The following is a 14,196-nucleotide window of genomic DNA, read 5'->3' as shown; positions in this document are numbered from 1 at the left end:
CCCAGCCTTCAGAAGCCATGCAGCCTTGCTGTTGGAGAATCATCGGCTAAGGCACCAGACAATGAGAGCGGGGACTTTGTCTGGCAAAGGAAACCCCCGTGTTTCCTTTCATTAAGTGTAAACACGCCACTTGCAAGTGCCTTTCTGCAGCTAAGTGCTCAGAAGAGGTGAGGGTTTTAAAGAAAGCTGAAACTTCACGGGTGGGAATTGCGGGAGCAATTCCCAGGAGTGAATGCCTTTTGCTGCATGTGATGATAACTAGCCACCCAACTACTTCTCATAAAAATTAAATGCCAAGTCTCCTGGAGATGAGAGGGAGCAAATCCATGGTGTTTGTGGTAAAACTGTGAGATTTGGCAACATTGCCAACTGCTGTGTTGATAATTGGTAGGTCTTGCTCTGCAGGTGGGATCCAGGCCACAATCCAGGCCACAATTCAGGCAGATGTGGCCTGCAAACATGGGCATGCATTGCAGGGAGACTGGAGTGGTGTAACTGCTGTTCTGTTGCTGATGTTGTAAAATGCACCCGCTTGAGCTGATGACTTGCTGTGCTAAGAGATCTGAAGCTGTGCTGTGAAGTTGGAGCCTTCAGTCTCCTTTTGTATGCTTTGTGATGGAACTCTTGGGGAAGAAGGTGAAAGGCCAACATCACACCTTACACAGCAGTCTATCGCTTCGCTAGCAACACTTGCACTCTCCAGGAAAAGTCGCTTTGCTCACCTGTGAGAAATAGAAGATCTTTTGCTTCCAGAAGCAGAGACGTGGCCCTGAGGTGCTGAAATCCTGCCTGTGTCATTTGAAGTGCTACATGCAACTTGACCCCCTGGAAAGGAAAAGGGAAGAGTAAAAGCATGATGGAAATTGTAACTCCAAGACTCTTTTGAAAATGATAGTGAATCACAAGCATCCTTTCTTTGTCAATCCTAGAGTGGGGACTTTAGAAGTTGCATGAATTTTCAAACACAAGGGCCAGATTGCTTCCAGATTCTCCAGAGTCCTTCAGAACTGGCACTTCCACAGGAGCAGAAAAAATACTTGGACACAAAGCCCTCATGCTACAGAAGCCATTGTAGCACCGAGCTTTGTACACTTGTGTGACAACCTGTTTGCTTTCTCACAGCCATCAATACAGGGATGAGGCTCCTCACGTGGCTCCTTCGGGAGCACACTGATTAGCAGCACAAGATCCTAACTGTAGATTCCTCTTGCCTAAAACCAGAGGAAAATTCTACACACTGGGAGGACAGCTGCTTCTCTTGTGGTCTCTGTGCTGATGTACAGAGATGGACAGATGGAAAAGTGAGGATAGGCTAACAGGGCATAACACATGTACACACGTATGCAGGTATGTGTACACTATATATACATATAATAGATGTACATAACACACATGTATACATATAATTGAGTATAACTTATGTACACACATCTGCAGGTTCACAGATGCACAGTAAGGCAGTTCTGTTTCTCTCAACACAATTCAATCCTCACACGCTGCTCGCAAGAACCACGGCACAGAGAACGCAAGCCCCTGCCAAAGCTGATCTCTCTATGCAAGCACAGAAATACCACAGAATTTAGGCATGGATGTTTATAGCAAAATTTGTCTAAAGCTAATCAAATATCTACAGTGATGCACACTTCAAACTGTTCTAAGCAGAATCACTCCGGGGGAAACCATGACTTCTAGGTGAGTAATTTGGCCAGCACAAAACAGCCAGCAAGAGCAGAAAATTTGCTGCAGTAAACATACAAATTGCAAAGCACGTTCTTCATGAAGTTTGATGAAGCCCTGTGTCAGTTAATTGGCTGGTACCTTCTAGTGAAAGATTTCTAGTGCATTTATTTCCCAGCTAGTTCACAACAGCAGAAAGATGTCCTGCCAGTGCTCATTTGAAAGACTTAGACACGTTCATGCTGTCGGACATGCTTCCTAGTACATATAGGGATGAATTTCCTTTGTGTCTTTAAATTGCACTTATTCTTTGGACAAAAGGGAGGAATATGCTCAAAGCTGCGCCTGTGGGTCCCCTCACCTTGCAGGGTAACTAAGTGTGAATGGCATGTCAGTGAGGCTGACCTTCCTACATTGGATTCCATTTTTTTACACCTTCTCTTTTTTTCTTCTTTTCTACCTTTTCCCACTGCTTTTCCCTCTGCTTGTCCTGACTGCGAGAGGGGCAGAAAATTTTCAGAACTTTTTCTCATGCATTTCATAGGTTGCTCTTTTCTTATCCCATTCCTAATGTTTACCATATATTTTGTATTCACAGGATTTTATTAAGGTCTTGGCAAATTTGACATTTACGAGCTCAAGGACCTGCTTCTAACCTCTACCTTTGCCTGCCTTGTCTTTTAGAAGAAACTAATGTCAGGCTTTCCACCCTTCACTGTGAGGGTCTTTCGAAAATTAAAATGTGCTGGTTTTGCAAAGACAGAATGTACTGCAAAAGGGATCCTAATTCCCAACTTGTAGATAAGTGCAGCAAAGCAAAACCCCACCAAAGGTTCTCGAGGTGTAGAATAAAGCCTCTCTCACTTTTAGAACTCTAGATTGCTGCAGTGAACATTTCAAAAGGCATGTGACTATAAACCTGCTTATTAATTTTAGACTAAATGCAATACCATCTATCATGTAGCCATAAAGAACAGGACTAATTTTGTACTTACATTTTTATTTTAAATTAACAAATCTGTAAATCTTCAGAGATACTGTTTGTGATCTCCAGAATTACTTGCTAAATTCAGGTGTATTCTTAAAAACAAATGGACAGGTTCTTTTGTGGTTTTGGTTGTGGAGCTTACATCTGATCACAGAGACACAAGATTTGATCTCTCCGGACAGATTTAGGACAGTTTTGTGAAGAAAAACAGTACTTATTTCCATCTTAATACGTTTCCAATATCGCACCTCAGACCAGAGGTGGCTTAAGGTCTGTGGGGACCAAAGTCTGGGCCCTGGTTTTGCAATGTTCCTGTGGTGCGATTTGCACATAAGATCACAAGGTTTGGACCTTATTGTCTCTAAATCCAATCCTCTCCGATCCAGTTTCTGCTACTTCCTTTTTTTCTCTTTACTTCAGCTTTTTCTCTCTTCTTCATTTCTTGAGCATTTGAACTTCTTAATCTTTTTCCCCTTCTTTTTCCATCAGGCACTCCACTGATGGAAACATATGCCAACTTTTATTCTTCCACAAAAGATGGAGGAACAGTCTGAGCAAGTTACGGTCTGTTTCACATGGGGAAGGGAATGAAGCCACCCCAGGCAGTGCTCCAAGAAAGACTGGAGCCAACAAATACGTGAGAACTTTTCAAAGCACAAAGGCAGAATGAGGGAAGGCACCCATTAGACCTGTTGTTTGTGAACAGAGAAGGACTGGTGGGTGCTGTGATGGTTGGAGGCCATCGGGCTCAGCCATCATGAAATCATCATTTGGGATTCTCAGAGAAGGAAGGATTGGGAGCAGCAGAACTCTGGGCTTTGAAGTTTGAGAGTTCTGGGGCTTTTTCATTCCAGCTGGAAGTCCTGACTGGGTACACTTGTCTGTGGTGAGGACGATTCTACAGTCTGCTGTAAGAGTAGAAAGTGGCACACTCCCTGCGAGTAAACTTTTTCTTTTTAATTTATTTTGATTGAGTTTCAAGAACAGGCTGGAGAGGGCACTGGTAGGGTCGCCTTCCCTGAAGGCATTTAAAAGACATGTAGATGAGGCACCTGGGGATATGGTGGGCTTGGCAGCGCCAGGTTAAAGTGTGTGAACTGATAATATGAGCACTGTTTGCCTGTCGCCTCCTCTCTCCTCTTCAGGACTTTCAGGGGCTTGAAACAGAAAAGAGATTTCCTAAAGAAAGAAAACGGAAGCAGCAAGTTACATCTCACAGGTCTTGCTCTTTGCAGTCTGGCCTTGACTGGTTTAAAAGTGAGAGGAGGACGAGGGTGGAATGATGCTTCTGAACTTTGGAACGCTCGTGTGTTTTCTGTGTTCCTAAGCCTGCCTTCCTGTGGCCTGTCCACCACCTGATCTATTTGGTCTCTGCCTCATAACTCCCTTTTTTGATGGGACTTGCCCATTTTGGCCCATTGGTTTCCTCCTCCTCCCACCTTCTAAGTGCTCCCACCTTCTCTTTGAACTTGCTTTTCTGTCCGTCTGTCTTTCTTTACGCCCATTACGGCCTGACCTCTGTGGCTCACGGATGTGCACAGGGAAGCTCCCAGGGGTGTGACATAGGACCAAAAGGCTTCTTTGAGCTGTCAGAGCACTGCAGCAGCACACTGATAAGAAGGGACAATTAATACGGGATAAGTAAAGCAACTTTTCATCCACAGAATTTCAGTGTAGACCTGGGGCTTTCAGCAAGTGCATCAGTTTTCAAATGACACCCTCACCTGTAAGGTGGAGCCCAAGATTTCCTCCAAGCCTTGGGCACTCTCAGCTTGTTTTCCGAGTCCCTGCGTTCTGTAATATTTACAGCAGAGAACCTGCAGAGCTACAGGAGCTCAACAAAGAGACCTCCTCAGCAGCTGTGGTACACCCCAGTGTAAGGAGTTGGAGAGCTGAAAGGCAGATTTGTTACCACGCAGTGTTCCCTGGGAAGCTGGAAATCAATTGTATCAGGGTGTGCCTTTGAATCACACACCAGCGACCATTGCACCAAATGTGTTTGCCTTACTAAGCACTACAAGCCCAGGATAAAGCTTCTAAAGGACACTCTGTTGTCCACCACCAGAGGATAGTCCCTTGATGTCTGCACTAAATCACCAGGAAAACAAGCTAAGCCTCAAATCCTTATTCCATGGAAGGGCAGAGCTCATTTCCAGAGGAGTTTTGTGCCCTTTCTTTCCTTCCATTGACATTCCTTTCTTTTCTTTTTCAAGCTGGGTCCTGCTTTTAGCTCTAGATTTTGACAGAGACCAATTGCACCTGATTTTCATGGGGATGAAATGTCTGCAAGTCATCCTACAGGTAGTGTGGGATCTTGGGGCAGATCTGTGAGGCTGTGGTTTTTGGCTCTTCTAAACCCACAGTCTTGGGCTTTCCATGTACAGGGCATTCCAGGGCAGTGGGACAGGCTTCCAGTGACAGAGGAGAATTTTCCAACATTTTTTTGGCATTAGCTGTAGAGAACATTCAGGGGCTCTGCATACATCTGCAAGCAAAGCTAGAGCAGCTGCTGTTGTGATGTCACTGGAACCGTTGTCCTGGTGCACGGACCGTTGTCCTGGTGCATGGAGTGTTGTCCTGGTGCACGGACCGTTGTCCTCATGCACGGAGTGTTGTGCTGGTGCACGGACCGTTGTCCTCGTGCATGGAGTGTTGTCCTGGTGCACAGACCGTTGTCCTCGTGCACGGGAGCCTCCGTGTGCACAGTGTGTTTGGCGTGCTCGTAGCGGGAGGGTGCTCCTCATCGAGGCACTCACCTCCAGCAGGCTGCACTTGGACACCAGGGGTGTCCTTTTCTTCCTTGGCGTGCACAGGCTGTGGAATTCTTGCCCAGCATGGCTAAAGTGTTCCGGCGAGTCTGTGCCGCCTTTCGCCGGGTTTTTCCTATGGCCTATGCTTTTTGTTCCCACCCAGACAAACCCGGGCTGCTGACCCATCTAGCAAGTAAGTAGAGGTTTTCTCCAGGTGCAGCCAACCTGGCTTTTGGATCGAAGTGTTGTTTATGCTGCCCCTTAGTGACTGCATTGCCTTTGAAACCAAAATGCCCCACAGATACCATGATTTTGGTAAAGCTCATGTCAGGGGCATCAGCTCCAAAGGGGGTGTCTCCAGCCATTCAAGGGGGTGTGGGCAGCATTTGCAATTGAACCCACAGGGTTCTGTGCCCTACACGGGTTAGTCCATGGCAGCGGAGTCTGTAATTTCCTCAGTTGCTGCTTCAGCCAATACAACTTCCCAAATGCAGATTGGCAGAGCTCCTCAGAAGTCCCTCTAAAGACTGTGCAGTTCTCTCCAGTTTTTCCCTAAATTCCATCATTCATAGGTTGGGCAGTGTGACCTGCCACAATGTTTGCTCAAATAGCTCTTGCTTTGGTGATGAAATGCAAACTTCTAGAGAGTGTGGGGGAGAATAGGGGAGCAGAGGAGGAGAGGACAGATGCTTTAGCTCTTGGGCAGAACAGAATCAATGACTGTCAAAGGACAATGTGCCTTTTCTTGACCAAGTTTCACTTTATTTGATTTAGAATAAGAAAAATAGAAACTGCCCTGGCAAAACAGGGCAGAAAACTCGGCCCAAGAAGCTGTAGCAAAACAACAACCTGCTATATTGTGCTGTTCTCTTGCTCCCTGTGTGAAAGAACTGTGCTACTGAAGGGATGTTGTGAAAGAAAAATGCTCTCCATTTGGGTTGACTTTTTCCATGGGATTCCCCACAACAGCCAGTTTTCTAACATCTGCTTCATTTTCCTTTCCCCATTGCAGGTAAATATGTGTTTAGAAACAGAAGAGGCCGTCCTTCGGTGAGCGGCAAAGTAACCCTGACATTCCTAGCCTTTCAGCAGCAAGCCCTGACCTTCGCTTGTTGCAATTGAGTGCCAGCCCTCCAGGCAGAAAGAAAGTCTTCTCAGTGTCTTTGCATCAGAAGAAAAGGGTTCCCTGGCTGGTTTTTATTTGTCTCTTGGAGGCCTTTTAAGTAGATGACAGTCTGGTTTTGCAGACAGAAAGTTTCTTGCTGCTTTTAGCCATGGGGGAACAACAGCAGTTCACAACAAGATGCACTGCTGTCTAATTAGCCCCCTTGAACTTAGCTGGAGCAACTTAGAATCCCCTTGCTATCAAAGGTTATGATTTCTCCTTAGTACAGCTGGATAGATAGCTGCATAGAAATAAGGTTCTAAATGATATGTGACTCCCTGTCGCTCACGCTGCTGTCTGTCCACAGAGGAAACTACCTCAAGCTGACCCTCCTCAGGCTCCTTCTCTTCCTTCCCTTTATGAGGATACAGAGGAGGAAGACAACAACGAAGCTCCACCTGTTGCTGCACCAGAGCCTGAACAGCCAAACTCTGTAAGAGCCAGCTTTGCCTAGCACTCTCATTACTGTAATTCAGAGCTGCCTGTTTCAGACCAGACAGCACTTGCCCCTCATGGCTGAAAATCCTGAGGGCTGGAATCCTACCATAACAAAGTGTTTCCTCCCCCCAGCCACTGACACCTGGAAAATGGGTTCTGAACTTTCAAGTTCAGTCATCGTTTTCCTGGCATTCTGACAGGGCCCACGAGTTTCTCTCTGTATGGGATGAGAGGTAGCCTTGTGTCTGTAAATGGGGAGACACTTAGCCTGCAGTGTCTGCGCAGCCTCCCTGTCACCAGCGGAGCGAGCGCTCCAAAGGCACAGTTCACAGCCTTGCTGCATGTGGATACCTGGGAGAAACTGTCCCGTGCAGGTCCCTGCCCTCCTCCACGCACTATTTAAGGGGCTAAATGGACACTTTAAACTACACCCATAACTTTTACGTGACCAAAGTCGGGTGAGAAGAGTCCTACGCAGCTCGGCCATGGCAAGAGGAGGTCGGTCTCTGAGAAGGGCTGGAACTTAATGGCTGTTCCCTAAAGCTTGAAATACTGATGAGAAGTATCTCTGCAAGCCTCCTTTCTGACGCAAACTGATTTCTTGTCACAGACCAATACATGCTCTGGAACAAAATCTTCCACTGCCCTGGAAGCTGCTGCACTGGAAGCCACTGCACTGGAAGCTGCTGACAAAGACAACACTCCCACACCTGAGATCCCCTATATAAGCACTTCCAGCAGTTCCTGCAGCAGCACCAACGAGCAGCAAAAGACAGTAGAGGAGGACAGCCTCGAGAAATTGAGTATGTCTTCTGCATTTCTTGCCTCATAGGGCAGTGCTAATGTTCCTAGACAACAAACACTTGCCTTGCTACCTGTTCTTTTCTGTCTCCTCAGAATGTTTCTCCCTCTTTCTCCCAGTTTCCTGTCAATGTAACTCTTCAAAGGACTGTAGAAAACCAGTCTTTGTGGAAGCCATCTGGACTACAGATCTGCCTCTCTTCTTCTTGTTGTTGTTATTGTTGTTACCCAACTGACTTCAGCTCACAGCCCCAGGCAGAGGAGCTGCAGTTCTGACCTGCTGGAGGCTGGTATTGTCATCCTGAAGTGACCATCTTTCATTTGTTTTTTTCAGGGAGCATTGTGAGTGTGGGAGATCCTATGAAGAAGTACGTTGAATGGGAAAAAATTGCCAGTGGGTAAGTCTGATCACAGTTCCTTCCACAAAGCCAGGTATTTTGCTGGTGCAAGGTCAGGTGGGAAGTCAGACAGGCTCCAAGCATGTTCAGACACTGTGTTTAGATCCTTCTGCCTCTCAGTGCTGATCCCAATTTAGAACTGTGGTCAGATGGCATCCTCAAAGACAACTGCATGCTGGCAGTGTCTTGCCCGTAGCAAGGAGCAGGATCTCCTGTCCTTCAAGTACCTGGCACCTGTTTGCCTCTTTGCTTGTGACAAATGATGTCTCTACGTCTCCAAATAATACAGCCAAGGAAAAGAAAGGAGAAAGAAACTTTCTTGCCAAAAAGAGCAACTGACCTCCTGAGACCAGATAACAGTTTTCAGGAACTTCCAATATTTTGCGGAAAACAATAGTCAGTGGTCAGCAGTATAACCACATCATTTAGAAACAGAAAAAAGAGATAAAAAAGAAACTCTCTTTGTAGCAGAAGTAGTAAAACCTAATTCAGTAATAGACCCAGTGTCAAGGCAGTTGAGAGGAAAATGCATCCTGATGATGGCAAATGACCTCAAAGGTGGCTGGAGACTGGTTTCCTTACAGGCTGGAGAAAGCCATTTCTAGATCCTTTCCTCAAATGGCCCCTCACATGTGTTCAGGCTTCTCAGAATAGGGTGTTGCCTGAGATTGGCAGAGACCTTCAAAGGAGGGATCTGAGAACAAAGCAGTTAGAGGTCTGAGCACTCAGCAAGGCCAAATGGAAAAAGAAGGAAATATATTCCTTTCCAGTTTTTGTGGACATGCTCCCCCAACTTAGGGAGGGGTCTGAATTAAGTTAATCTGGGCTGTACACTTGAGATTTTCTCCAGCCCTTCATGTTGCACCCAAGTTTTCTCTTGGATACCCTGCATGGCACAGGGCCGGTAGGCTGCTCTGCTCTTGGCTGAAGCATACATGGAGCCAGGTGATTTAGAAACACTCCAGGCAGCAGACATCTCCTGTCTGGGCTGGCTTTCATTCTTTTCTTCGCTGCTGTTTTCTTTCTAGGGCTTTCGGAACAGTCTATGCAGCGACCGACACTGCCACAGGAGGAGAGGTAAGTGTCAACATGCCCAGCAGATTTTGCAGCTTTTGGGGCTACAGCTTCAGACATCTGAAATCACATTTTTGGCTGTCAGCAAATACCTCTGGATCTTCTGGGGAGTTTCTCATCCCCCATGCAGTGCTGGGCTTTGGAACTGGGCTTGGATAGAGGTCTGTGAGGGATCAAAAGCCCTAAGCCCTGATCCTAACCCAGAGCATACCCAGAAAATGCCAGAGAGCATGTTCTTTCTTTTTCAATCCAGGAAACAATTACAAATCTAAACTGCGTTCAAGAGTGTTCTTTAGAGTTGCAAAATCAAATTTTGGTCTGATCTTGTGCAAGAGACTTCCCAAGTTAATGGTTTTCAATGTCATTTTAGGTGGCCATAAAGCAAGTGTGTCTCCAAAAACAGCTCAAAAAGGAACGAATTGTCGATGAGCTCATTGTCATGAGGGACAACAAGCATCCAAATATTGTTAACTATTTAGACAGGTAAGTAGTTCGGGTATGATCATGTGACTGTTCCTTTACAGACTGCAAGCCAAAGGTTAAAAGAACCCCCTTTGGTCTCTGGCAGAGAAGTCAGCTTTCTAGTATTATTTTTTATCTATTCCTATACAATGTATGGGAGGAGAGTGCATTTTGTCTGCATTCATCTTTTCTGGCATGCATTGTTTCAAGTCATCCCTATCTTCCTAAAACAACAGCCTGGAAGTTCATTACTACCAGGTCGGTTTTGCTGTTTGTTTGGGGAGTCTTTTTAAGTTAATCATATTTTCTGTCTCTTATGACAACTGCTGATAAAGCATCATAGGAATTATTTCCCTGTATTTTTCACTCCCTTGCCATCTGAGACATCTCAGTTTTCATGGATGTGCCTTTCTCACTTAGACTACACAGGTTCCAAGGAGTGTATAGCCTAGGAGGAATGTCTCTGCATTTTATTCCGTGTTCATTCCCAACTCTTCCAAGAACAGAAATCGACTTCAGTATTTAGGTAGGGTAATTTAGCTATGCCCATTCTCCCTGCCATTGTTTTCTTCTTTCAGCTACCTGGTTGGAGATAAACTGTGGATAGTGATGGAATACCTAGACGGAGGCGCCTTAAGCGATGTTGTTAAGGAAATAAGCATGAGTGAAGGAATGATGGCAGCTGTCTCTCGAGAGGTAAGGGATGCCACTGGTGCTTCCAGTTGTTTGGGCAGGCTGGGACTTCTAAACAAGCAGCAAGAACAGGAGTGATTTCATGGTTAGAGCTTTGTTTCCGTGTTGCTTTTCCAATATGGAGAAGAAAGAGCATCTTCAGTGAATGGCCTGCCAGTACAACTCTTGCTGTACCCTCTCTCTTTTTTCTTATTTTATTTACTATTCGCAACTTTGCCAAATTGTTTGCCTGGAGCCTGTCTCTACTGCATTCCCTACCTGTAAGTGCAAACATGCTGGTGGCAGAATTTTATACTAACAGCAAAGAAAAACAGAAACTCATTTGTCACAGTCCTCAGCTGAAAGGCAGAGCATTCCACCCAAAACGGTGTTTGCATCTGCAAAATTACTAAAATGCTACTTCCAAGTCTGCTCTTCCAGCTAGCAATAAGATCTTGGTCCTGCAGCCTCCCACCCAGAAGCGATCCACTTGATCCCCTCAGGAGAGGGAGTTTCACTGTTTTGGCAAACCATGATTTACCCTCTGCATGGAGAGAGCCCACGCACTGCAGCAGCAGTCATTTTGTCTGTGTCTGCAGGGGTGCAGCATGACAACAATTGCCATTTCTCTTTCCAAACCTCAAAAGGGAATGTGCCTTCCCTTAGAAAGGTAGGGGTTTACTAGTGCGGAGGCAGCAGCAAGCTCTTCCTCTTGACACCACCATGGTCTGCCAGTCCTCACTGTTCACCTAGAACTGAAATCTTTAAAGCCATTGCCTTTGTTGGGTGAGGAAATTGGGTCATTCATTTTTACTCTCCTGTTTCTTTTTTCTCTCTCAGTGCCTGCAAGCACTGGCCTTCCTCCATTGCCACCAAGTGATCCACAGGGATCTCAAAGGCGATAACATTCTGCTTGGAATGGATGGATCCGTCAAGTTGGGTAGGTGTTCTTGCTCAGCCGTGCTGTTCCCGGGATGCGGCGCGTGGGGCTGCTGGAGACTGCCTGCCAGTTCCCAAAAAGCGGTGCCTGTGGGAGTGCAGGGAGCACTGCTACAAGCTGAGAGCACACTTGCAACGTGCAGAGAGGAACAAGGTGTCCTTGGCTACAGCCCTGAGGAAACAGAGCATGGCCGCTTTTCCTGCTGGATTCAGCCTCCTCAGGCTTCTAGTGGGCAATTCTTGCACTTGGCTTCATGATTCAGGCTGGCTTTCATGATACTGGCTTTTGTCCTCAGCTGATTTTGGTCTCGCTGCTCGCATCACACCTGAGCAGAGCAAACGAAGCTCAGTCGTCGGCACAGTTCACTGGATGGCCCCCGAATATCTAACTAAAGAGGAATACGGACCCAAAGTGGATATTTGGGCACTGGGCATCACAGTGATAGAAATGCTGGAAGGAGAACCTCCTTATTTTTGGGAGCTTCCTCACAGGGTAAGGTGCAATACTACCAGATAACCACTGTCTTTCTCATCTGTCCCATGTTTTGCCTCCATTGAGAAAAAATACCATTCCCACCAGCCAAGGCCAAGGCAATAAAAAAAAGGCCCCAGAGCACATCCACATCCTCTATAGCTTTAGTTGCGTCACTCTTGAAAATAACCTGTAAAGCCTGTAAAGTCCATCCTCAGAGAATCAAAAGGTGCTTTTGCTGATGGAGTTCCTCCTAACTTGGTCAGCCAATGAAATCAGCTATCAAGGCAAGATCATTTGGATGTTGGAAGACCTGGGGCTGCACTGGGGAAATCAGCTATCAAGGCAAGATCATTTGGATGTTGGAAGACCTGGGGCTGCACTGGGGCCTTTTTCTTGGTGTCAAAAAATCATTTTGAACCCTCTGCCCGGGAAGAAACTGCCACTGGAAGATGGAGCATCAAAAATGGGGTCTGTGGGAGCAGTTAGGGAGATGAAAGAAAGAGGTAAAGTCCCGTGTTTCCTTTTCCTCCAGGCCATGCAGCTCATCATTTCAAAGGGGATACCGGAGCTGCAAAACCGCGAGAAACTGTCCCCTGCATTGCAGGACTTTCTGAACCGCTGCTTGCAGGCAGACGAGGACAGTCGATGGTCTGCTGAGGAACTTCTGCAGGTAAAATGCAGAGTGGCTGCCAGTGACACAACTGTCCCATGCATCGGTGTTCTCGTCTGCTAAACTCCAAGGCATCAGGTGCCCCCGCCTCGTATTAATCCCCAGAAGTGCTCTGTCCTCTGATCATTTTGGTGGCCCTGATTTGGATCTAAGGGAGCTGTTCAGTTTTGTCTGGTTCCTAATGCCAGGAACGGAGCCCTGAAATGGTGCTGGTGGTGGAGGAACCCAATAAAATCAGTGCCTGCCAAGTGGTCCGAGAACTTGGCTGTGGGAAGGAAGGGGCTGGGGGCAGCTCCCCGTGAGCCCAAATCCTTTCTTGGTGATAAACATTTCTTGGTGACCTTGAGTTTCCTGAAGAGCAGCTTATGCTCCTCATCTTTTTTGACTTCTAGAATAGCCCATGTCTTTAGGAAAGAAGAACCTAAGTAAGTATTTAGAGTTTCCTGAAAGGACCAAAGCCCTGGGACAGCAAGCAGCATTCCCACAGCCCTGGCAGGGCAAATATCCCATCGACCTTGAGAAAGGGGTTAATAGGACTATGGGCCACGTCTGCCTGTCATAACGAGGTCCTGAACATGAAGACAGAGGTGCAGATGGTCCCCTCAGTCCTATTTCTGCACATTTCTGGTAACCCGAGGAATACTGCTTGAGCTCGTGAGGAACTGAGTTTGGAAAGTAATGGTCCATTTCTTTTCTTTTCCTTTGGGCAGCATCCATTTTTACTCTCAGCCATGCCCCTCTCCGGCCTGACGACTGTGATCAATGCAGCAAACCAGCTGAGGGAGGCCAGCAGACAGAGGAAGGGTTTTGGCATGCCTTCCTCCAGTTCCATCGATGGGTGGAACTCAGAACAAAACTGAAGGAGCCTCATCCCCAGTGAATACCCTGGGGGAGTTCCACAGAGGAGGGGGCGCTTAGGAGTCGATTAGGGCACAGGGCATCACCACCAGCAGGTGGTGAGCAACTGCATTGTACATTGCTTGTTTTGCTTGGGTTTCATCTCTTTCTCCGTTTTACTACTGTTACAATTAGGATTTGCATTAGTATCACTATTAGAGTTTGTATTAGTATTAGTGTTAGTATTACTATTTGTATTCATATTGGATTTTACTCTGTTTCAATTATTAAACTGTTCTTATCTCAACATACGAGTTTTGCTTGGGTTTCATCTCTTTCTCCGTTTTACTACTGTTACAATTAGGATTTGCATTAGTATTACTATTAGTGTTTGTATTAGTATTAGTGTTAGTATTACTATTCGTATTCATGTTGGATTTTACTCTGTTTCAATTATTAAACTGTTCTTATCTCAACATACGAGTTCTACTTCTGATTTTCCTCCCTGTTCCACTGGGGAGGGGGATGGGGATGGGGATGGGGATGGGGATGGGGGGGAGCAAGCGGCTGTGTGGTGCTTACTTACCAGCCCAGCTGGTAACTTAAACCACAACACTTCACCAGCACGTGATTCTTCAACGAGTCCAACTATTCTGTCACCTTTTCTTCAAATGAGATTTACAATCTTGGTATCATAAAAATCACCATCAACACACCCGTGATTCATGTAATTCAGTTATGCACACACTGCACTGAGAAGTCCACTTACTATTTTTAAACTTGGTCCTTCTTAATTTCACTGTGCTCAGTTTTTTGGCCTACTAGTTAGAACAAAAAAGATAAGTATAAG

General features: G+C 46.2%; 1 protein-coding gene and 1 long non-coding RNA gene across 2 annotated transcripts; one reads left to right on the top strand and one right to left on the bottom strand.

The window, feature by feature from the left end:
- Positions 1-537: 537 nt before the first annotated feature.
- Positions 538-5,492, bottom strand: LOC120323410. Its single transcript, XR_005563802.1, has 4 exons — positions 4,390-5,492; positions 4,122-4,275; positions 2,673-3,844; positions 538-825 (listed from the first exon to the last, which is right to left on the bottom strand). It is a non-coding gene; the product is annotated as an uncharacterized LOC120323410 (long non-coding RNA).
- Positions 3,701-13,653, top strand: LOC113993507 (serine/threonine-protein kinase PAK 3-like). Its single transcript, XM_039382035.1, has 12 exons — positions 3,701-5,608; positions 6,428-6,465; positions 6,888-7,013; positions 7,629-7,821; positions 8,154-8,217; positions 9,246-9,294; positions 9,662-9,774; positions 10,332-10,449; positions 11,266-11,365; positions 11,661-11,857; positions 12,372-12,509; positions 13,220-13,653. Exons 1-12 carry the CDS (start codon positions 5,500-5,502, stop codon positions 13,367-13,369), a joined length of 1,395 nt encoding a protein of 464 aa, XP_039237969.1. The 5' UTR covers positions 3,701-5,499; the 3' UTR covers positions 13,370-13,653.
- Positions 13,654-14,196: the final 543 nt, after the last annotated feature.

This window comes from Pipra filicauda, unplaced genomic scaffold (assembly GCF_003945595.2).
Source record: "Pipra filicauda isolate LSUMZ 115617 unplaced genomic scaffold, ASM394559v2 scaffold252_size1811890_pilon, whole genome shotgun sequence".
Taxonomy (NCBI): Eukaryota; Metazoa; Chordata; class Aves; order Passeriformes; family Pipridae; genus Pipra; species Pipra filicauda.
The sequence above is the reverse complement of the archived record's forward strand: the minus strand, read 5'-3'. Positions and strand labels throughout refer to the sequence as shown.